Here is a 25,413-nt window from a genome sequence, read left to right on the forward strand (position 1 = left end):
TTATTGTTATTGTTATGTATTATTAGTGTTTTTGTGTTTCATTTTTATGATTCATTGTGTGTCAAACTCATTTTTACTTTTCGGGAAGGTAGAGTTCAATTCCTTCGTTCTTTAAAGTCATTCAATCTTGTTTGAGATTTGGCTAAGTGTATTTTGTTTGGAATTTACATTAGTAGTAAACAGATGGGAATGTAGCTTGTGGCATTTGCAGGTGGCATCATAGCTGAGACTTGAAAAAAAGATGTCATTGCTGAGGTACTGAAGATGACCTCCAGTAAAGCCCATACGGACTTAGATACAGAGAGGGTGGCATGGCAACCAAAACTGTCATATGGAGGGTGTCAGGTTGGCTTCAGTCCTAACAGTAACATCACTCTAACCCACTGGGTTGGTCTAGTGGTGAATACATCTTCACAAATCAGCTGACTTCAATGGCTGACTTCAATCAAGTCGAATTCCAATGTTCAAATCCAAGTAAAGGCAATTACTTTTATATGGATTTAAATAATAGATCATTGACAGCGATGTTCTTTGGTGGTTGGGTTTCAATTAACCACACATCTCAGAATTAGTCGACCTGAGACTGTACAAGAGTTCACTTCACTTCACTTCCCTTCACTTACACTCATACATATCATCCTGATTCATCCTCTGAAGAAATACCTTACGGTGATTCCCGGAGGCTAAACAGGAAAAAGATAACATCACTCTGTCCACAATGGGCAACTGGCTATATAACAAACACCATTAATTTCATTTTGTTTTTTTGATGAAAAACACTTTCACATTACCACTGCTCGGATCAAAATGATAACAAAAGGCTCCTTCTCAAATATTAAAATATTAGTAAAATAATCTCATATATAAGTAAATTAATCTCAAATAAAACAATTTTCCTTATTAGTGTCATTTGATTTTAGGGTCATTGACAAACTGATAACACCCATGTTCAGAAAATCAACCATTTGGTGCATTGAAAATCACTAATTGATTGTCCAAAGAACTTGCAGAACAGGTTAGCATTCTGACTGAAAAATTGATCATGCTACAGTTGCAGCAAAGTTTATACCTCGGTTGATGACAGAACAGCAGAAAGAACATAAGAGTGGATGTTTGTCAGCAACTTCTTGAACAAGCCAATGATGATGAAACATTCATGCAAATGATCATAACAGGACAAAAGCTGGGTTTATGGCTATGACATTGAGGCAAAAGTTTAATCATCACAATGGATTGGCAAAGGATTTCCATGCCCTGAGAAAGCACATCAGTCTCGGGTCCAATGTCGAAGTGATACTCTCTGTTTTTCTCGATTTCAATGGAATTGTACATTTTGAATTTTGTCTCAAGGTGAAGCAGTGAACAGTGCGTACTATCAAGGCATTTTACAACGGTTACATCAAAAATCTGCAAAAAGAGACCAGAGTTGTGGTGAGGCAACTCTTGGTTCCTTCACCACAACAATGTGCCCCCCACACTCAGCTCTGTCAATTTTTTCTTATTTCCAGAATTAAAATCAGTGCTGAAAGGACACCGTTTTGAGACTATTGATAACATTAAAGAAAATTGATCACAAACCTTAAAGGCCACTTCAAGTGAAGCTATACAGGACTGCCTCACAAAGTGGAAACACCACTGGGAAAAGGGTGTGAATAGGGAAGGGGAACAACTTTGAAGGGTACAAGGACCAATGTACTGTAAAATTTATAACAAAGATTAAAAAAATAAATTTTGATTACTTTCTGAACAGACCTCATAAAATTAGTAAGAGTTAGTTTAACATTTCATTGTAAAGCTTTTCCAACAAGTATAATTCCGCCTAAATCATTATATAGGAAGATTTTTAATGATTTTTTTTCTTCATACTGCACAGAAAATTTTAATCTCATTACGTTTAGTTTAACTTTAGGAAGTTCATGAATCATTTTGAAATATTTTAATAGATATTCCACAAAAAAAGTATTGCATGACTTTTTTGCTTTTTAATATATTATAAGTCCACCCCTCTCTCTTTCTGTGTATGTATGTATGTGTGTGTGTGTGTGTGTGTGTGTGTGTGTGTGTGTGTGTGTATATAGTACATATGTGTGTGTATCTATGTATATGTGTATGTATGTATGTATGTATGTGTGCATGTGTGTGTGTGTGCATATGTATATATACATATATATATGTGTGTGTGTATGTATGTGTATAAACACACAGAGTGCATGTGTATATGTAATGTGTGTTTATGTGTACATGTGTATGTGTATAGGTGTGTATGAGTGTGTGTGTGTATGCATATGTATATATGTATGTATGTTTGTGTGTGTGTGTGTGTGGGGGGAGTGTTCCCATGTGCACATGTGTGCTTGCTCATGTGCACAAAATAGGCAATGCCCAAACTTCAGAAATTTATTAACATTTACAAACATGAAAATATGTTGATTTTATATTATTAAATTTCAAAATGCCAGCAATTTTAATGTTTAATTTGTTAATACCTTGATAATTAATTGCATTTACACACATTATTGCATTTACACAAAATTATATTTCTAGATAAATTTATTGTTTTACTGTTAACAAACTTATATCTCATTCGCCAAAACATGTTATGATGAAACAATTAGCTTTTCTAAAAATTTAAAAAATATTTTTAAGTGCATTTTAAATTTCTTTATCAAAAAAAATAATAAAACATTAATAGCTTCTTTTTTTTAGCGAGCTGCAAAACAGTTCTATCCTATAAATGCACTCTGATTTCTTATCAAACTCATACATATAGTCAGTTTTGGTGTTTATCAATAATATATAGACTGTACTTATTCTTCTTCTTATAAAGAAATTATCTCACTATAATATAAAGGTTATGTATAAAAAAAGGTCATCCAATATTTCAGTAGTGTGTTCTAACATGAATATAGAAAAAAGTTTCTCCAAAGACAGGTTCAGAGATATTTTCCATTTTGTCTACCATATTATGTTTTGAAACTTATACCTCCAGAACAGACTGAGCGATTTTAATAAATACAGAATAATAAATAACAGATTGAGATATAAAATAAATAAATATATTAGTTTTTTCACTCCACAGTAATTCAATAATTAGTTACGAGTTAGGAAATAACTGTAAGCATACCACTGCAAGTGAAATAACACCTTATTTTTTTCAAATCTGACTTCAAACAGTAGTTATAAATGGAAAACAATAGAGTCAATGCTCAGATTATAAAATGATGTGCAATTTTTATCCCCTCCACTAGGTGACAAAATTAGTCAATATATCACTCTAACACAGTTGAGTTGCTCAAATACCACTAAACTGATATCTCTTTTAGAAATTATCTCCTTCACTCACCAAAAAATACTAACTTATCAGTATCCAAAAATATCAAACATGAGAAAAGAAAACTTTTTTTTAACTAGTAGTCTTTTTCTGAAAATCATTAACTTTATATCATGTAATGGATATTTATGATATGACTGAAGATATGATTAATGATATTTATTTACCAAATATCACACTGGTTTAGTGGTATTTGAACAATATCAAATGTCTGCGTAGAGGAGGAAATAAAAACTGGCATTAAATTATTTTGTAATTTTGAGCACAGACTTACTAACACTTTCCATTAAAACTAAACTGCTGAAATTTAATATAAAAAGGCAGATGTCATTTTGTTGGCAAAGAAACACATAGTATTAGCTAGCTAATAAGCACAATTATCACTTTCCAACAGTAGTTGTTCTTGAGCAGCTGTAAAAATAAAAGATGTGAAATATGAGAGCATTAAATTTACTTAACTCTTTACTTCATAAGTTTTAGATATGCTAAAAATAATTAACTAGCTTAATCCATTCTGAAGAACTTTATTTCAGCACTGATATTAGGAACATACAACCAAAAATATTTAATGTTTTTCTTCTTTTTTTAAATACATATTTAATTAATCAACATTTAATATAGAAGTGAACACTTCAATTATAACTCAAGTGTTACAGAATTGAACTAATATAATAAAACCCACAAAGCAGATCTCTCCTAATTAGATCAAATGTTAAAAAAAAATTGTTTTACTAATGATAAATTATTACCTAATGATGAAATTTAACCATGTTAATAAAAATCACAAGGCTAATAAAAAGTTAAAATTATACAGTCAAAAGAATTAACTGCATATTCTGATAACATCAGAAAACATTTTTTCTGTGAAAACATTTTTTTATGATTCCTACAGAAATGAACTGTACTAACTAGTTTTGGCGTATGACTAGTTAACTGGAAGATCTAGAAAAATATAGCGCAATCTCAACATGAAAATCTAAAAATATTCCCAGGAATAGATAAAGGACCTACAGTTTACAAGTATTTCTGATAGAACTAATAACATTAATTCAACACAAATATTTAAACATATTTACAAGTATATCCAGAATTCATAAAGTTTGGCTTAAAATACTGGTATACAAAGAAAAAGTAATGGCAAAATGGTTAAGATGATAACCACGACACATAAATTAAAAATACTGACTGGTAAGTTAACTACTTGCTAACAGTCTGATATTTGAACCTACCATTATAATACACAAACAGTATTTTCAGAAAAATTGGATTCAAAGATCAGTCCTCTGCAAGTACCTAAACCACTTAACACATTAATACCAAACAAATAAACCACTCAATACATAATACCAAACAAAATTACAACATTAATCCACTTAACACTATGCTGGATTATGATTTGCTATCATAAAAAATTAATAGTTACTTCGACAATCATCAACGTGGCATTTATTCAGATACCTGAGAATTGATTTTTCTTTGGTAAATCCCTCTATTATCAGATACTGACAAACAGGCAGCATGACACTTGGGTTTTCCACAAACTCCATCAGCATTAACATGTACTTTATTCTTGCATACTTTACATACATCTACAACCTATAAAAAAAAATTAAATTAGGAAACCTTATGTTTTACTTTTAATTTTATTAGAGATGAAAAATGTTAGTAAAAAAATGCAAATGTTGAAATGTTAACTTTATGACTTAAAATTTAACCCTTATACTGAGCCAAAAGATAGAGTCAGAGGCGCTAAAGGTAGCCAAAAGTAACAGCTTACATTAAGAGAACCTTTTAATAAATCCTCCAAGCAAAAAAATTCAAAGATGTGATATCTAGAGATCTAGGTATCCATGTAGTTGGACCTCCTTGTCCGATCCAACATCACAGGAAAGTATTATTCAAGAACATGATAACATCTTAATGAAAGTGTGGTAGAGCACAATCTTGTCAAAAACTGAAACCTGCAGAAATCTAAGGAACAGCAAAGTTTTCAAGCATGTCAAGATACATTTGTCGTCACAGTGGGCTGCTTTGTGAAAAAAAGCGGACCAATGATGCCATTTTTGTGCAGTAGTAACCATACATTGACTTTCCATGTGTTCCTTTCATTTTTGATTACTGTATAGTGGAGTTTTTAGTAACCCAAATTTGACAACTGTGTTGTTAACTTTCCTACACATATGAAAGGTTGGCTCATCACTTAATAACAAGATAATTAGGATTATTTTTGACATGGTGCATTACCTTTGCAGCAAACTGATATCATAGGAAGCGATCATTTGGTTTAATCTGACGGAGTTGTAACTTGTATGTTCGCATACGGAACCTGTTGTGAACAGTGGAACAAGTAATTTGCAGTTTGTATCTAGTCCACCTAACTAACTTTCCAGGACTGTAAATGATTCATTTACATTTCAGTAAATGAATCGCATACACGATCCACAGTCCCATAACTAACTGAAACTTGGTTGGATGATTTTCAGTTTATGAAACTAAACTTCCAGTCTCTCATATTCCATTGAACATGTGTAACTGACTGAAACTCCACTAACCAAAGCATGCAGTAAACCTTCTGTTATAGGATCAACATCTTGACTGACTACTACTGATTACAATTGCATTGTGAGTCAGCTTGCCTGTGCATGCATATTCTGCTCGCCTTGAGAGTATACAGAACAAATCTTGGAAGATATTTTCTATCAACTGAGCCTGTGTATAAGAGATTATGGCTACAACTGGTTTTCTAAATATAGGCCCTTTGGATACCTTTATTTAGCCCAGATACACTGTATTTTGACACCTATGCAAATGGGCTATTCCATAATTGATTTCCCAATGAGGTACACTTCGTGCCAACTGTACTTATGGTACTAAAAAACAATTGCACATGGAAACCAAGCAATAAGGAACTACACATTCTTGCAAGGAATAATCTGCAGCATATAAATGGAATATATGACCTGAGGCTAGATAACAGCTATGAACTCCAATCTGAAACCTGCACAAAAATTTATCCAAGATGTCCTAATGAGTCATGAATCTACACTACTCTTGGGCTTGTTATAAAGAGGCTCCATAACAAGAAAAAACAATGGTTGAATGGAAGTGCCAATGTACTAGCTAAATTGAAGCATTTTATCCAACCAAAAGATACACAATTTAGCAGCTTTGACCTCATAAACTATCACATCTGTTTGGTAAATATTATCTGTTTGCTAATATCTGTTTGCTATTCCAGAAAGTAGTTCTGACCTCGTATAAAGGAAGATGTTGCCTTGAACATAGTGCCAGAATCCATCAAGATCACCCAGACCTATTCTCCAAAGCAACAGCAGAGAAAACTGAAAGTGCCTTGGTGGTTCTCTTAGCTAAGCATGTTGCACAAGAGAGTTAATGCTCCAGTAATAAAGGCATCTGTTACACTAGGATCGAGCACCTTCTGTATTTCCAGCATATTAGAATACTAGGCATAAAGAAAGGTTGAAAAGGGTTTCACAAAGAGAAACAGAAGGAATCCATGGCCTGTCACACATACGGTTTTTCAAGTAAGAATCAGTCTTGTCCAGCAACTGCAGCAGAGGGGTAGGGCAAACAAGATTGCCCACAGAGACAAACTAACTGTACTCCCTTCCACAAAACCATAATGGATGAACCTCAATTGACCTTCCATAAGGATATATCTCATTCTTTGGGGACAGACAAGTAGACTAATGAACTTGATTGGGTGGTTACTGAAGGAATTCACTGGAAACTTAAAAGGTTACCCCCTAGACAGCCACAGCAACAGCAAAGGTATCTTCACTGGACTGCTGTTAAGACTCTCTAGTCAAGATACTTTAAAAGATAAAACGGATTCTGACAGTCAATAGTTAGTTATAGGCTACTTAAAGGCCAAGGAAACATTGATATGGACATTAACCAAAACTGAGACCAGTATGACTTGAATGAGGGAACTGATGCAGAAGACTGAATGACACAGATGAGAAAAATACAAATGTGTTCAAGTCATTTTTATTAATATCGAAAGGCTGTGTTACTTCTTTAATCTCAAAAGTTGTCCAATTATATGACCAATTTTAAAACAGAGCACCCAACTTTGCAAATATTTGTCATTAGGGAATGTTTACAGGGTTTAGTTCTAGTGTTCAATTATTCTAACAGACAGACTTACCATAAAAGCTTTATACAACAGTTTAATGTTAGCTTATGGTAATTCGTAGTTACAGGACAAAGTTGCTATTGCTATTGCTAATGATCATGGAAGACTTTGGTTTTGGCAAAATTTAAATATATATGTGTCTTTGCCTAAGAAAAAAGAAATATGAGGTCTGTAAATAAGGTAATGAGACTAGTTTTTTGGCAGCCAAAGTGGCAACACTGTAAAGTTACTAGTAATATATGGTTATGTGAACAGCTGATCCATTAGGTATTAATATTTTTTTAGTCTATTGAACCAGTCTCATTACATTATTTATAGACCTCATATGAACAAATTAAGTTTACATCAGAACCCCACAAATTGTTGGTTACAGCAGTTTTGGTTACCTAAGCAGAGATTACATAAAAGTAATACTACAAAACATGTAACCTTAGGTTGCAGTGACAACAGGGTTTAATTCCAAGGCCCAATTAAAATTAAATTAAATATGAGTCACATTAATTTAAAATTATAAATTTTGAGAAAAAGCATGATACTAATACTTACATTAAACCCATCAAACCTGGAACATTTTTCAGCATTAATTCCAAGTTCTAATCTATACAAAGCTTCTTTCTCTAGTGCCTCAACAGTTTCAACAAGCACTGTATTCTGTTCCGTCAAATCGGCAACCCAGTCTTCAAGAGTCTTTAACTTTAACTATTGGAGACAAATAAATATATTAAAATTATGTTATATTGTTTAATAGCTAACAAGTTTTAATATATAGCTAACACTACTTTTCAGTCTTAATTCAATAATAAAAAGTTAAGAGGAGTGTGAAGAATTTATACAATTACTTAATTTTATTTTATTAAAATTGAAGGCAAATTAAAATAAATATTTTATTCTGCTTTAAATTTAGAGTTAAATTTGGAGTTAATAAGCAATAAAAGAAATGTAAAGGGGATCTGTAATAAAAAAAAATAGATTCAGCACCACTTTTCTGGGTGATTCATATTGACAAGTATCAAACAATTATAGTGCAACCTACCTCTGTTTCCTGAAAACAACTGACTACGAAGGAGTTTCATGGTATGATATAGGTAATATGTAGTATTTAATCCTCTTACCTTTACTGAAATAAACCCATAAAAGTTGACAATTACTTCTAAATTAATGAAATACTAAAGGATGAGCACTTTTTCAACTGAAGACTGAAGCTGCTCTTTTCTTGCCAGCCTTGTTATATAAGGTCTAACTGTTACTTAAAATAACCTGCTCAACCGTTTTTGCTGTTGGGAATATTATTTCTCTTTTCACCAAGAAAAATATCTTCTCAAAATTCAATTTAAACTTTAATGCATGAAACCCTATAAAGAGCACTAGTTTCCAGTGATCACTGCTCATTCTGTATAAAGCTTATCAAATGGTTTTGAAGTAAGTAATTTTCTATTAATAAAATAGCCAAATTTTGGGAATTTGTTTGAGATTGAAACATATACATTCTTTCAAATTATTGTTAAGTCATTATAACCTAACAAACGACTCTTTACTTCTCAATTAAAAACAGTTTGACTAATAATATTAATGAAAGCTCATTAACAAGTTTCTCATTGATAAATGCAAAAAACCAATATCTTTGCAAAAGTTAATTGGTTTGGCTATTATATAAAATTTTCCGGTTTTGTTATTGAGAAATTAAATAAAGTCCTCATAGCATTTTTATTGTTATAACCAAAACCACACTTTTTATAACATCATTTCCAAAAACTCCCAATTCCCTGCCTTTGAAAGAACTGATGATGTTCTTTGTAGAATGTCCTTCATGCTAAATATTAAAATGATTTACAATTATGTCAATTTCATGAGGATCTAGAAAATCACCATAACATACATATACTGTAGTAACTGCTTGGCATGTACTCTGTTACATGTCAAGCCAAAGGGCAGATACTCCTTACTGTAATCTTAAACATTTTAGTACAACTAGTAGAAGCTTTATTTAAAATACGAGGGTAAGTCAATTATTATCCACGATGTAGTTATAAATTTTATTCCAATACAAATAGGAAACTTACATGTACATCATTTTTCAACATTGTCCCCTTGCATTTCAACGCACTTGGTCCATCATTGCACAAGTTTCCTAATGCCCTCACAAAAAAAAGGTTTTCGGTTTTGAGCTGCGAGCCAGGAATGCACCGCCTCTTTCACTGTTTCATCCAAGGTAAATCGACCGCCCCTTAATGCTTCTTTGAGTGGATCAAACAAGTGGTAGTCAGAAGCGGCAATTTCAGGACTATATGGAGGATGAGCCAGTACTTCAAAGATGAGTTTCTGGGGCATTTCAGCAGTGTGGGCAGTGGTATGTGGACGGGCATTGTTGTGCAACAACACAACACCTTTCAACAGCAGTCTTTGGCGTTTGCTTCGAATTGCAGGCTTCAGCTTGACAGTAAGCATCTCATTGTAACGCGCACTGTTTATTGTCGTGCCCCTTTCCTCATATAATGTTCCAGTACTGGGCCTTATGACTCCCAAAAAACCGTAAGCACCAGTTTTCTTGCGGATGTTTGGGTCTTGAACTTTTTTTGCAGGGCGAAATTCTCTCAACATACTCTCTATGCTCTTCAAAATAGCATAAACTCACCCGTAACTTTAAAATTTGTAAACTATATTTGTTATTATTATAGAAATTACACTAAGTGTAACCATAATGGCAAACTACTTTGTTAATCATGACTCCACCATCATATTTCTTCATAATCTTATCACACTGCAGTTCTTTCTAACAGTAGGTATCTTATCACTAGTCCCTTTCACCTGACCACTTATTTCCTACTTTCAGTTCTGAGTGTATGTTTAATCTTCTCAGATCTATACTGAGGAGGCCTTTATACAATCTGGATGGGAGAAACTTTACCAGAGTTCAGTTCTCTGTATATGGTTACACAACTATGCTTATATTGTGTATGAAGTGACTATTGGGTAAAGCCATTCTTCCTAATCCCTAGAAGATTTCAAGTACTAGTCCTAAATAAAGCAAACATAAATACCAATTGCCAATATTATCTAAAAAATACAAAAATACAACTGACTTCAGCAATAAATATATTTATTTACTGTTCTCCCATATAAACCAAAATATTTTTCTAAAAAATAGAAATGGAAAGTTTGTAAAAAGAACAATAATTCTTAACAATTTCTAACAACAACTTTCATCTACTAATTGTGATGTTTGATAGATTAAAACAACTATATTTACCAATTAAGAATGTTCCTAAAATAACATTTTAAACTCATATTTTTTACAGCACATAAAAAATTTCTAATCACATAAATACAGTTTTAATATTATCACAAAAACAAATCCTTAGACTTTCGGTGAATTTTTTTAAATATGTTTATATAATGTTATAAAGTATGCATAGACTTTCTCACAGTCAAAAGAGTTTTATAAAACAATAAATTAATTACAACTAATTTTCTCTAAATAAATCTATTTCACAATTTTCAAATGTACCCACTGCATATTAGCTGCCAAAAACTAGTGTCTGCATAATGGGTCAAATATAAACAATTATATATTGGAGATAGAAAACAAAACAGATACAATAGATTTTTCACGCCTTAAATGTAAAACTTACCCTTACTTTTGAAAAATTACTTTTTCACCTCAATTTATAAAATTTTTATCTGATAAAATGAAGAGGGGGAAAATAAAATTAAAAAATGTAATAGAGGGATGTAAAAGATTTACAATAAAAAGGTATTAGCTACAATTACAAGGCACTTTCAAAACATATCCATGTGTAGAATTTTCTAGTACTTACTTCTTACTACATACATAACAGCGAGTATCAAGAAGATTTCACATATAATGCAACTAGCTACAATACTGAATCAAATCATTTATACAGTCAATTTAATTAGTTTCTCATATCAGTACTTTATTAATTGTTCATTTTACACGTAATTAAAAAGTTACAGGGAATAATTAATTTGTAATTAGAAATATATTTTTTAACAGAATAGAAATACCATTTAATCAATCATTTCAGTTTTGTGCTATGTAACTTGAGTCTTGCTTCATCTAAAAACTTGTACTTAGATATTGCACACATTGTCAGAGAGATTGATTGAACAATGTGAACAGCTACCAATCTACCAAGAGTACATTAATTTTTTGAATGCAATGGTCCTTTTTAATCTATGTTCAGCAAGTACACTAATATTGCCAATGTTCCTTCAAAAGTACTTTAGAAAAAATTGAATTTATTCAATTATAAATATTAATACAGATGTAAAATGTTACAAAGAAAAGATAGTTTTCTATAATCTACAGCAATAATTAAAAAAAAAATTTACGGGCAGATGAATTAGAAAATATTAGTTTCCTACTACAGTCACTACAATCAACTGATACAAATCTTACTTAGCTGTTGTAAACAGCTATAACTATCAGTTACAGCAACTACCAGAAATTTATAAACAGATAAAATAAAGAAATTATAATTAAGTCACAAACAGGTAAATCCCAAATTATTTGAAGTTACAATGAATGTTTACAAGAAGTGTTAGAACTAATTTAATTAGTAATATCTACATGTAAGTATGAGCATTCATTAAAATTAAAATTCACTTATACTTTTTAAGAATTAAAAAATGTGTTTTTTTCTTCCCTAAAATGTCAATAGAATAAAAAAAAATTTATTTATATTTAAACAAAAATTTTACTCTGCAATAAATTGAAAAAAATTAATTATCTATAATTTTGGAAGCATCATACTATGTGCTTAATTAAATAAGAAAAATGCAGGTAGACCAGTATCATAGTACCATATTTATTATATCCATGTATTATGGCAAGGGAATTAGCAAATACATTGCAATTACTAACCTGACTGTAAATTGTTTTTTAAGTTAATTCTTAAAAGAGAAGTCAAGATATACTATTTGTATTAATAAATAAGGAAGAAATCTTCTATTTAATCCTGCCACATCTGTTGGGCCAAATTTCTTTTTTCATTTAAATATTATAGCTATATTATGCATTTCTACAAATTTTCTAAAAATATTAGTTTTAGCAATTACAAAAAAATACTGTAAAATGAAAAAAAAAAAATTAATTAAATTAATAATAAAATGAATAAATACACTGTAAAATGTATACAGACAAGCATAAATTATTTTGTTATTAAGAAAATTTGTATTAACGTAGTTTTGAAAACAAATCTGAAAAATTAACTAATTCCACTTCTAGTGGTGTACCAAATAAAAATGGTGTGTTTCCCTAATGATACAATATGACAAATGGACAACATGTAATAACTAACTAATAACTACTAATCTGCTGAAACAATAATTTAAAAAATAAATAAAGTTAATTTCTACATTAAGTTATAAGAAATGTGATATATTCTCTTTAAGTGCAATTCTGCTTAAGTTGCTTATAACAAATTTAGCATAAAAAAAGCTTAAGGGCTAAATTTCAAATATAAATTACTACAAACAATCTATTTAAAGAAATAAACATGAGAAACAAAATTTGGATGATGAAAACTAAAAAAAGCTAAAATAAAAGGATTTTTTTAATATTCTAATCAATACTCAACATTCCTAGACAAAAAGTAATTGCTGTAACATTTGCAAACTTTTTACATAAAAGTCTACTATTTCTTTATGATAAAAAACTAAAATAATCTTTCTATAAAATGTAAAGAAAAAATGCAATAATATTAACAGGTCTTGCTACTTTTATTTAGAGCAACAAGGAACAATTAACTTTCATAACTTCGTGAAGCAGTTTATTCAAAAGTAAATGTTAAAAATGGATTAAATTTTAAGTCAAACCACAAAAAACAGGTAAAAATTAACACTTTAGAAGAAATTATTACTTCATAAATTAATTTTTATCGATAAAGCGTAACCATGAGTTTTCACTAACTTATTTCTTTTACCTAATAAACATTTTCAGATATGAATGTGTGACAAATGAAACCAAAATGTTTAACTTTAGAAATTACTTTAATCATTCCAACCAAAGAACAATTTCACAGCACAGTGTAAAATTTCATTACATTAAACATCAAACTGATCACAAGGAGATGCAGCTGTTAGTGTGTAAACAGCACTTAGATTTATTTTTAAATAATAATGACATTAACAGTAGAACATTTTGTGATAGATACAGAAACAAAACGGCTAATTAACAACAATGGGCTTCGTAAGACAAGTTATTCAGAACAAATCTGGAACACCAGGCTTTACGAGGTTAAGGACAACAGTAGTCAATGTTAAACCGATAAATCATGAATATAATTATTAAAACATACCTGAGTAGCATCGCCGCAAGCTTCATCGGTTTTCTTTAAACGCTGTCTATAAACTTCGTTAAACTCTTTAAATATTTCTAATGTCCCGGATACGTCACATTTTGAACCAGATTCGTTAATTTCTTTACCAGTTTCTTCTTTTAACCCAACACCTTCTCTCATCATCGTTACTATATTATAAATTAGACAAAACAGTCAACTGTACAAAGGAGGCAAAGCTAAAAAATAAAATAATTTAATACAGTTTCGCGTAATTTGAAACAAAAAATACTAAAACATCAGACAGCAAAGAACATCAAACACCAACATATTCGAGGCCAATTACAAACATTCTCAACTACAATGACAGTGTTGTCATGCCAACCGAATAAACAAATATACCAACCTTATAATCTTTAGTAATACAAAAACGCCAACACACAAATATGGGACGTAAGAAAAACTCACGGCGTTAATTAATTATGATCATTTAGTTAGAAGAATATATTTCATTTGCTATTACCTTAATATTCCCAGCACCAGTTGTTTTATTAGTTCCCCGAGTACGATAATTCGATACATTGACTCGTATGTAGTTACTGCTCAAAGTAATTGCTCACGTCACAAACAGGCAAATAAATAAAACGTCTTAGTGCTTATTATGATAGCAACAACTGTCTTTTATGTTGTACTATAATTTTTACCTTAATATTAGCATTTTATGCATTAACTGATAGCGCTTTTAATATTTCATACGAATATTTTATACTATGTATTCACGATAAACCATACATTTATTATCTATTTATAAATATAACGTATTTATTTTAGTAAGATCATTTTTAAGTCTTTTGACCACTTTTTAAAATCTATAAATGATATCGGGAAATTTGATAAAAAATCTCCGTTTCCAGTATTATACAATAATAATGCAAGAAGGTAACCCACTAGTCTATGCCAGTAACATTCTAAGCTGTCATTGTTTTAAACTGAATATCACACAAAAAATTCTTTAGGTTTATTTTTAGTAATGAATTAAAACCTATACAAAGTATCCATACAGGTATATTTACTACAATAACTAATTTTTTTATCTGATTCATGGCAGTCATATGGAATATCTATCTTGATAGGAAAGTTTTGCTTACATTTTTAATATTTAAAATATTATCATGCTGATTTTAATTTGCAAGTGCACACTAGCACAAATTTACAATATTTAAAGCATAAAGTTATACAAGAACTTAGTGTTTTTACATGTTTACTGAAAATGCAATACTGGTACTGAATTTTATAATTTGAGTGTATCCATAAATAATACATCAAATGTTTTGGTCCATGACATCCATTGATGGAAATTGTTTAAAATTATAATTTTTTTTTTAAATTAAAAATCTAACCAAATTTATGACTGAAAAGGTTGGCTAAAAATTGAAGATGGGTTTTTATTGGAGATGGGTAATATGATAAGTTAGCTATGACATAGAGTGTTTTTCTTTTGAAGATGGCCACAAGGCAAGTGAAGGGGCTGTTATGATGTAAAATTAAAATATCTGCATTCAACAAAACTGGTTGAGTCATCAATTAAAATTATTAAAAAGCTTTGCTGAATTCCTAGGCAATTAACTGATTCCTACAATAATACACATTAAAAATTGATTGCACAATAATTTATTACAGATAATAGTAGAAAGTAGTACATATCATTAAAAGTAAATATAAAACATTATGAATTATTTATTTAAACCCACCAGGTTGGTATAGTGGTGAACGCGTCTTCCCAAATCAGCTGATTTGGAAGTCGAGAGTTCCAGCGACCAAGTCCTAGTAAAGCCAGTTATTTTTACACGGATTTGAATACTAGATCTTGGATACCGGTGTTCTTTGGTGGTTGGGTTTCAATTAACCACACATCTCAGGAATGGTCGAACTGAGAATGTACAAGACTACACTTCATTTACACTCATACATATCATCCTCTGAAGAATTATCTAAACGGTAGTTACCGGAGACTAAACAGGAAAAAGAAAGAAAGTTATTTATTTAAGAATAACATTAACTAAATACTAATCCAAAAATATTTTATTCATATCAATCTAATAACACTGCACATTATACTGATTATTTTTGTTAATAATAAAAATTATTTATTTAAAGATTATGGTAACACTTAATTTTTTTACTTTCTTAGAAAGGTGGTAAATAAAATCACAAAAAAATCATGATAAACCCCTATAAATAACAAACCTATAAATTGACATATTTTTAACAATAACCTGCAGTAACTTGTACGACAGTATAAATGATAAATCTTTTATGACTTAGTATATGAAGTCATTTTGAATGAAAATTAGAGTTATTGACCTTAGAATTAAAGTTATGCTAATTCGGAATTGGCGCTCTTATTATTTACAACTCTTTTGATACTTGCTTGAACAACTCTGTTAGGCCAGAATGAAACTGTAAAGATATGATGTAATATTCGTATGTTCTGCAATAGATTGTTGTATAAGTTACATAATATTTGGTATTTTACATAAGCAGAAAAGAAAAAGTTAAGTTAAGACGCATTCCTGAGAAATTTCTGTGTTTGCGAACCAGTGATAATGTAATTTATACAGAAGGATTGATAAAAGGCGGTAGTCACTGATTCGAAGTAGCGTTGCGTTGCTACGTTTTAACTGCTATCACGTATATTACATCCTATTAAAGCATATTGTATAAATAAGTTTCTATAATTAATTTTTTTTTCTATAATTAACTATTTTATTTTATTTTTTTGTATTCTTCTAGAAATCAAGTGAAGCCGTTGATGAACACTGCATGAGGAGAAAGCTGCTCCTTTCATATAATTTGTTAACCTCCAACACCTACAAGTCACATGTGATATTACCGTCAGCGAGGTAATTCGCTCGGTGGTAGTAGGTTAGGTCGTTGAATGTGTGTTAATTTTTGTGTTAGAAAAATGTGTACTTAAAATGAAGATTTAGTTTTGTTAGTAAAATATTCACCTGGAATTGATTGTACAACAAAATGCTGAATATTTATCGTGATTCGGACGATAAGAGTGTGATAAGAAAAAGGCAAATAGACACATTAAAGATTTTTAACGCAAAGTAAGGTTGTTTTATTAGTTTCATTACTGCATGTTGTATTTTTTCTTTTGCAATCGCGCTATAATATTTTTCATTGAAATGAAGTGTTTGTTAATCGTTGCGAATGCTGATTTTTCTAGGATAATATTGTCCGTTTGAATAGGTTAGTTATGAGATAACATGAAACTTGGCGATTAAGATACTTTTAGGACTTATTAAGGTATTTCAAAAGGTAGGAATGCATTAAATAATTGAAAAATGAAATAGTTTATCTGCTTTTGTAAAAAAAATGCAAACCTACTTACTTAACGAAATTGTGCAGGTTAGAAGAAAGAAAGTGCTTTTCCACAAAATCGCAAGTCAGAAAGAACTTAATTCTAAATCTGGCTTGTTTGCATTTTTATGCGTCTTAAGAGACTTGAAAAAAAAATAACCAAGTTGGATCTTTTTTCATTATTGTTAATATGCTTCAGTTTCATAACTTTGAGGCTACATTTTTTTATTATTATGTTAGAATTATTTATAACAGTTAGGGATTATGAGTGAAAATGGTTTCATATCAGTACTAATAAGTTAATATTAACCTTCATAAAATTGTCATCTGACTGTAACTCTAATAATGGTTTTAAACCATTTTAATGTATGCTATGTGGTTGATTTTTACACATTTTGAAAGTAGAATTATCTTACTAATTCGAAGTGAAATGTGCTGTTTAATGTAAAGTTTGTGTTAGGTTTGTTCATTCCTGATTTTGTATTCTTAAGTACATAGAAATTTCTTCAATTGTAGTTTTAAGAAAATAATTTTTTCTTAAGTTGATCGTAGGTATAATTTTAACTTTAACATTAGTTTGTTAAAAACACTAAGTGTGGCAGAATCTCTTGACAGTTGGAATTGGATGTAGAAAAAAGAAAATTATGTTTAGATTAAATTAATTATGTTAAGTTTAAAGTAAGTGTTTTGTTAGTAAAATTCATTGTAAACTATGATTTGTGTTTTATTTTTATTTTGTTGGTTTGGTTCCTTGAATGAATATTGTTGAAGGTAATTAAAAGTTAATTTTAAGTTCTATTTTGAATTGAATGTATCTTAAGCCCTTAATGTTTTCTTGTTTCTTCTGTGAAACTTGAAATGGTTATTTTTAAAAAAAATTGTTCTTATGTTTGTACTCAAGCATTCAAACGCCACTTTTTTATTTATGTTTGCTTATGAAATTGTTTTAAAAGACATATTTTTTTTATACTTTTGTTAAGTATGATTAAGGATTAGTCTGTTCTGCTATAGTCAAATTAGATAACTGCCTTTTACCTAAACTATAACATTATTTGCCCCTATATAAAATGAATATCTAATTATTAGCTGATTATAAATCTAATTATAAATGAATAGCTAATTATCTAGTTTACCAATTCACAGTGATTATTACTATTATTTTAGTTATGGGACTAACAGTTGGTTTTATGTAGTCAGTGATTTAATGATAGAAGTTATTTTTAAGTTATTATTATCATGTAAATAAAATCATACAAATAAATTGTTGATTGATGCTGATTATTACAGATGGCACTGCAAAGTTAAGAAATTTCTTCATACTTTAATGAAATCCATGTTATGCATTAATTTGAATCAGGCAATATAAATTTTTAGAATTATCCTAATTTATCCAAATGTTCTATAATATATTAGTTGAATTCCCTGCTGAGTGAAAACAGTGTTTATAGTATATTATTCCTTCCGTAGAAGGGAATATTGACCTTTTGTTCAATACTATTCCAGTTTTTTTTATTATTGTGATGCATGTAAAGCATCCTAAATATATGAGGCCCTAATCGGTTCGGGTTTCTTTTTTAGTAATGATATTTAGTGTACAGCCAGTTTCTGCAGTGAGCAGAGTGAACATGTTACTTGAAAGGCTGTTTCCGGTGATTTTGAAAGGGATTGGCATGCTGATATACAACAGTATATTTGGCACAGTTAAGAACAAGGATTGTTCATTCCTGACTTTCCTTAGTAAGACTGGTATGGAAAGATTGATAACTTGGTAATGGTTATGCCATATTCAAGAGTGACTTATCTCATATTGGATTACATACCTTTCTTGTGATGATGCCTAATTATATATTAGTTGATCTAATATATTCAGAGTGTGCTTAAAGTAAGTTCCCCCCCCATGTTTTGTAGAAGTTAAAATAATCCTGAACAATGCTGTATCTATTTTGGATATAAATACTACTACCTTTTAACCTCTTCCAACATTTTGGATGCAATGTTGGATTCACCTTCTTTTTTTTTTTTAAATAGCGTTATATTCAAATGACAACTGTTATGTAAAATTTAGTGAAAAAAATCTGTGGCAAAAACCTCACATTGATATTTCTATCTATTTTCAAAATATTAACCATTAAAAAGCCTGCTGACTGAAGGTTTTTATTTATTAATTTTTTATATCTAGATTTTGACAACAGTAAATGAATCAAGTAAAGATAAAAACTACTTTATATTTTTTGAAATTAATGAAACAATTTTCATTAATTTATAAACTTAATGTTGTTAAAACAAAAAATTGAAAATTTGCCTTAATTTTTTATTGTAAATATTATTAAAAGCACAAATACTCAAAATAGAATCCTCTAACCTGAAGGGAATAATATATTCAATCTTGAAATGCTCTCCTTATTTGAAAGCATATCAAGGATTAAAGACTGACCACACATCAGTTAGCCTGCCCTTCAAATCTTCAATATTTGCTGCAGTGGTTTTGTAAACAGTGGACTATTTTTAATAGCTCCAGAAGAAAAATGTTAGTGGTGTAAGATTTGGAATTTTTACTGGCCATTTCACTGATTCTCTTTGACCTGTCCATTTTTCTGGAAATTCAGTAAATGAACAATGTTAGTGTAATTTCAGATTTAGTTATGCATATCCACATTCAATCAAATTTTTCCAACTTTAAAATTCAGATCTTACGTGCTGCTTAGCTCAAGAGTTAATATAATCAAATGGTTATAAGTTTCACCAAAAATGTTTTAAGTGGTTCTATTCTTCAGTCAGCCAAACAAGTTGATATTGTCATTGAAATGGATAAGTTTTATAATTTATCGTTTACGAGACAAATATGATTTTCATAAAATTTGTAAAAATATTTTATTTTACATGGGAACAGATGATTATCCCTTTCTCCAGAAAACTTCCTTGTACTGGTTCTTCTCTGGATAAATAACAGAATTGTCATCCTTAGAAACACCCAGCCATTGATCCTCGTGCTGTTGCAATGTTGTCTTGTATCAGTAGAAAATAATACAGTGAATATAAAGATTCTATTCTACAGCTGGATTGAATTTTGATGTCTGACCATAATATTAACTTTTGAAAATGCAGCATGTGAAAGGTTTTTCTGTTAACACAGTGAAAAGAACAGAAAAAAGGAAGGTTGAGCATTCAATTACCAATCAAGTCAATTATCAAAAATTAAGTCAACTTGAGAAATAGGACAAAGAAGATTTGCTTTAATAGAAAACAAGGATTAAAAACAACAGTATATCAGATTCATGGAGGAATGTAAATTTTAATCTGTGTGAAGTCATGTGGAAAAATATAAAATTTTAGAAGTCGACTATGATATTTCTCGTTGTTCAGTGTTTAAAAAAGATAGAACTTAAACAACACTCTGTGGTACCTCTTGGAAAGTGGAAACTGGTACTTCATTAAAACAAAATCTTTATTGGTAGGACTTATAATTCAAAAAGGTTTGTTCTTTTTTCAGCCTACTTTTACATTTTTCATCCACATTTATTACATGATACCAATGTAGAAAAAATTTGTCAACAAATACTACTAGAAGCCCTAAAGATATACATTACCAATTTAATATTTTTGAAGATTCATCTCAACAAGATGTATATATTACTGGCAATAATAGAATGATTCCAACTCCTATTTAACCACAAAGTCAGTATAACCATTAGTCACTCAGAATCAAAATACTTTTAGTAAAGCAGTAGATGTCACTATTGCTGATTTTTGTATAGATGAATTGAATTCAGTTGTGGCCCTGAACAAGGCTCATGAAGTTAAGACTTGCTATACGTGTAAATTAACACATTTCAAGTACCAAGTGACATAAATCAAGATAAAAAGAGGTGCATTTTATTGGATGTGTGAAAGCTTGTTGACACATTTGTTTAATTAATTACATAAAATTAAATGCAAAGATCATTTGTTGATGATTTGTAAATGCTAAGATGACAGTTAGGCACTTATTATTACTGTGTCTTAAGTTCCAACTGCACATTTCTGATTGGCAACTAATATCACTGCAGCTGAAAATATAAAAAATATATGCAAAAATTTTTGGTTTATTCCAAAATAAGAGTACTTCCTATTAAAAAAAAATTTAACCACGATTAGACTTACACGATGCCATCTTAACAGCTGAGTTAGTTAAAAAATCTGATGTGGACACTGCATGACTTCCTTGTATGCCTATTAAATTGCATATACACATTTTTTGCTGCACTTCATTTAAACTTATTTCATTTGAAAGTGAGATACAATTCTCCAATTCTTTAATGAAGTGGACAGTTACACAGTTGCATTGTGGTGGACACCACATTGCATCATATTTTTTGTGGTGTCTATATCAGAATTTTATATTAGTTTATATATTTATTTTATTTCTTGTCACTGAAATAGTTATGTGGTGTAAGTGAGAACGTATTTGATCCATAACTATGCACACATTAGTTTAAATCCAACTTTATATACTTTTTTTCTTTTTTTTAAATTTAAATATATTGATTTATTAATAATTATTAACCTCTGTAAATATTTTCAGTTAAAATGAAAAGTACATAAAATTTTATTTCACTAACAATTTCTGATTTTTTTCATATTTTTTTTGTTATTATTGAGTTATTATTTAATTTAAACATTTTTTAACAGTCAGAGGTTAATAATTATTAATAAATCAATAGTTGTATTAAAAAAAAAAAAATTATATGAAGTTGGATTTCAACTGATGTGCCTTCCTCTTGTAAGATCCAAATATTTCATTAATTAAAATTTCTTTTGGCTGTAACTCTGAAACCAGTGAAAATAGGCACCACTTATGATATTTCGTTGAAAAGCTCTCAATGAGGGCTTGTTACTGCAGTTAAAAAAAGTCTAAAATCCAAGTTTTTTTTGGATTTTGGGCTTTTTTGGACACTTTTGGTAAAATTGATTGCAGTCAAAAGGGGAGGTGCATGACTAAATGTTACAACAGTCCTAAATCCAAAATTTCAACATTCTACAGCTAATTGTTTTTGAGTTATGCGAGATACATATGTACATACATACATACAGACATCACAGTGAAACTAGTCAAAATGGATTCAGGGATGATCAAAATGGATATTTCCATTGAAATCTGAAAAACAAAATTTTTCACAATTACAATACTTTCTTTACTTCATACAAGGAAGTAAAAAACATTGCCTTTTCTATAAATTGATTAGAGCAACAAATATTATTGTACAGATTTAACTATGGTTCTGTAATGATTATCTTCTTCCATAAAGTAGAACATATTGCTTACAGAATTCTGAAATTCAGATAATGATTGATGTTAAGGATTTGAGATATATGCTAGTCAAGAAAACCTTGCTGAAGTGACTTCATGTAGCATAGATGCAGATTATCATAAACTCATCATTATGGTGGAATGGAATCAGAGTAATTCTGCGTGGATCAAACTGAAGGATAATCACATTTTCATACTGATTTAGAACTTCTGAAACAGAGATCAAGTCTTATAGTTGCAATCAGTGATAATAATTTTGTTTGTAAGTATCCAGTTGCAGTCTGTTGTTGGTTTTAACTTAAAATTTATTTCACCCAGTAAAGAATAAAATATTTTTTTGCAAGTTTTTTTGTAAGTTGATAGCTTATTGTATAAAAATAACTTTTATTCTGATGAACTTTGGTAAGAAATTCAATAAATTTTCTTTTGTGAGTGAAAAATACTCGATTCAAATTACAGGTTTGTACATTTTGCTCATTTTTTGTTGGAATATTTTGGTATTAAATGAAAACATTCTTTAATACTGGCAGAGATATCTTATTTGGTTTTGCAAGGTTTCTTATTCTACTGGTAGATACTGATGCAGCAACAGAATTAAAATTCATGTGACATAAGCAAAGCTTTTTCCTCCTTTTTTCTCTTGTTATTAACAACAGAATTGTTGTTTGTAAGTAACAAATGTATGATTATATGACATATATATCTTATATGAAATATTAACCACAAAACATAGTAATTAGATAAGGTAAACTTACCATATTAATTTCCAAGAATCAATTTTATTATATATTTGTTTTTTATATAAAGACACAATGCACAGAAATATGTCGTGCACTTAGATTTAAGTCAGATTGATTTTAACAAACAAAAATGTGTAGTGATGTTTATTACTCCGATTCTTCTTAATGTAATTTTGTTTGCTAATTCTTAGATTATGGCAAAAGTCAAGAAATATCTGCAGAAAAAGAAAAGATTTTGCATAAGGTTTTCTATATTCTTTGTAAATTTTATTTATTTAAAAAAATGTATTTTATTAAATACATATTAAATAATTTTTATCCCTTTTTTAGTGTTTCAGAAATACAAGAAGATGTAGAGTACAAAGTTGAATTTTTATCTGGTGGTAAACCATTTGCTTTAATAATTAAATTATGTCCAGAATTTCCATTAGAAAAACCAGTATTAAAAATAGCACCTCCAGTATCACATCAGTGGGTGTCAGAATCTGGTGAAATTACATCAGCACCTGGTCTTCTAAATGTAAGTTTACTGTATTTTATCACCCTTTATGTACATATAGTTAAAAGTGTAACAGAAAGTTCTTTTATTTACTTAATTTTGTTATTTCAGTAATTTTATATTAAGATTTTATTTTTGTTGCTCATCACAGTTGATAAAAAATAAATAAAATGGTTATTATTAAGCATCTTCTAATAATTTATAAACCAAAATACAAATATAACAGATAAGTTTTTCTTATAGCATTACATTTTCCAGTTTATACAAATAACTTTTGTCAGTGACTGCTGACAAAAAAATAAGTGAGTGTTGTATTTGTGTTTATTAATTTGGAAGAGACATGAGAACATATACATTTCTCTAAATCTGTGGTAATTTGTAGATCTCCTTCTGGTTATTTTAAAACCTTTTTACATTATTGGAAACCTTAAAATTTCTAATTAATTTAGTGTATTATGTGTCAATTTTAATGTTTACTTTCTAGATAATACTAGTCTGTGATGAAAATTATTAACTTAGTATGAGTTGGCAGGTCTAAATATTTCCCAGCCAACCAGAATTACAATGACTTGGTCACCTATGTAGGTAATATTTTTACAAATTTACCGAAAGACAATTTTTGATCCTGTTGTGCAGATTACAGTCTTTCAAATCATAATTATCACATTGCAATAAGTCATTTATTAATCATGCAATGAGAAAATTATTACTTTTATTATTTCAAAAGGGTGATCAATAAAAAATCAGTTAGACACTTGAGAACCTTGTTGTCAGAAGCAAATTGGAAAAGAAATAACAAAATTAGCTGGGATGAAAAATTTATAATAATTTTCTTAAAGAGTTTCAAAAGGCTTTCTTTCTAACTTGCTCTTTAATAAAAAGGAACAGCGTAAACATAAAAAAAAGATGCATGGATTACTGAAGAAATTGTAAAATCTATTTCTATGCCAAAAAAATCTTTGTGAAATGTCTAAATATAATTTGGCTGATGGCTTTCAGAATTTCTTAAAAATTACAGGCAAATCCAATTCAAACTATAAATCTAAAACCGTGTGGGCATTTATAAAAAGTGAAAGCAGATTTGAGAATAAAACAGGTCAGATAACTTTGTCAAAAGTACAAAATCACTCAACTTCTGTTACCACATCCTCTCTTCAGATAAGCAGAGGAATTTAATAATCTCTTTTCCAATGTTTCAAACAGAGCCATTCACCTTGAATAGTTTTGTTGATGAATCAATATTTTTATTTCTTATTGATACCCAGGAAGTTAAAACTTTTATTTTAAATATGAAGAGTAAATATTTTGTGAGTATCGATGGTGTTCCTGCTAGTATTTTAAAAGAAGTTATGGTAATATTGTTATTCCCCTTACAATTTTAATTAATGAATCTTTTACTGAATATACTACATCTTCTTTTGAGCATTTACTAACTGAGTTAAACAATGGCAACATTTGTTTTTGCTATGAGATGGCACCATGTGTATTTTTCACGTGACCATGAATGCCATGTGTGAAAATTTTGGAATATTACTTTTAAATAAAACCAGCCCATAATACTACAATATTTTTTAAGGTTGTAAATATTGTTTACACGTGCCTTGTAAATGAGTATATTATTTGATTACATAGTTATGGGATTTTGTAACCTTTTAAATTGCTAATTTCATGGAAGAAGGTGCTGCTAATTACCTCCAAAAGGTTTTACAGAAGAAAACATTTCAGTATTTTA

At 29.6% G+C, this 25,413-nt stretch overlaps 2 protein-coding genes across 2 annotated transcripts in view; one reads left to right on the plus strand and one right to left on the minus strand.

Moving 5' to 3' along the window:
* LOC142318788 (uncharacterized) overlaps positions 1–14,126 on the minus strand; it is a 324,097-nt gene extending 309,971 nt beyond the window's left edge. Inside the window, exons 1-3 of the mRNA XM_075355258.1 lie at positions 13,808–14,126; positions 8,037–8,189; positions 4,790–4,927 (exon numbers count right to left, since the gene is read on the minus strand). Coding sequence (XP_075211373.1) covers positions 4,790–4,927; positions 8,037–8,189; positions 13,808–13,972 — 456 coding nt within the window. The 5' untranslated portion in view covers positions 13,973–14,126. The remainder of the gene's footprint in view (positions 1–4,789; positions 4,928–8,036; positions 8,190–13,807) is intronic.
* Positions 14,127–16,322: 2,196 nt separating this feature from the next.
* The window catches only part of Vsp37A (Vacuolar protein sorting 37A), a 30,041-nt gene continuing 20,950 nt past the window's right edge, over positions 16,323–25,413 (plus strand). Inside the window, exons 1-2 of the mRNA XM_075355259.1 lie at positions 16,323–16,902; positions 23,513–23,702. Of these exons, the coding sequence (XP_075211374.1) occupies positions 16,820–16,902; positions 23,513–23,702 (273 nt within the window). The 5' untranslated portion in view covers positions 16,323–16,819. The remainder of the gene's footprint in view (positions 16,903–23,512; positions 23,703–25,413) is intronic.

This window comes from Lycorma delicatula, chromosome 2 (assembly GCF_047948215.1).
Source record: "Lycorma delicatula isolate Av1 chromosome 2, ASM4794821v1, whole genome shotgun sequence".
NCBI classification, from domain to species: domain Eukaryota; kingdom Metazoa; phylum Arthropoda; class Insecta; order Hemiptera; family Fulgoridae; genus Lycorma; species Lycorma delicatula.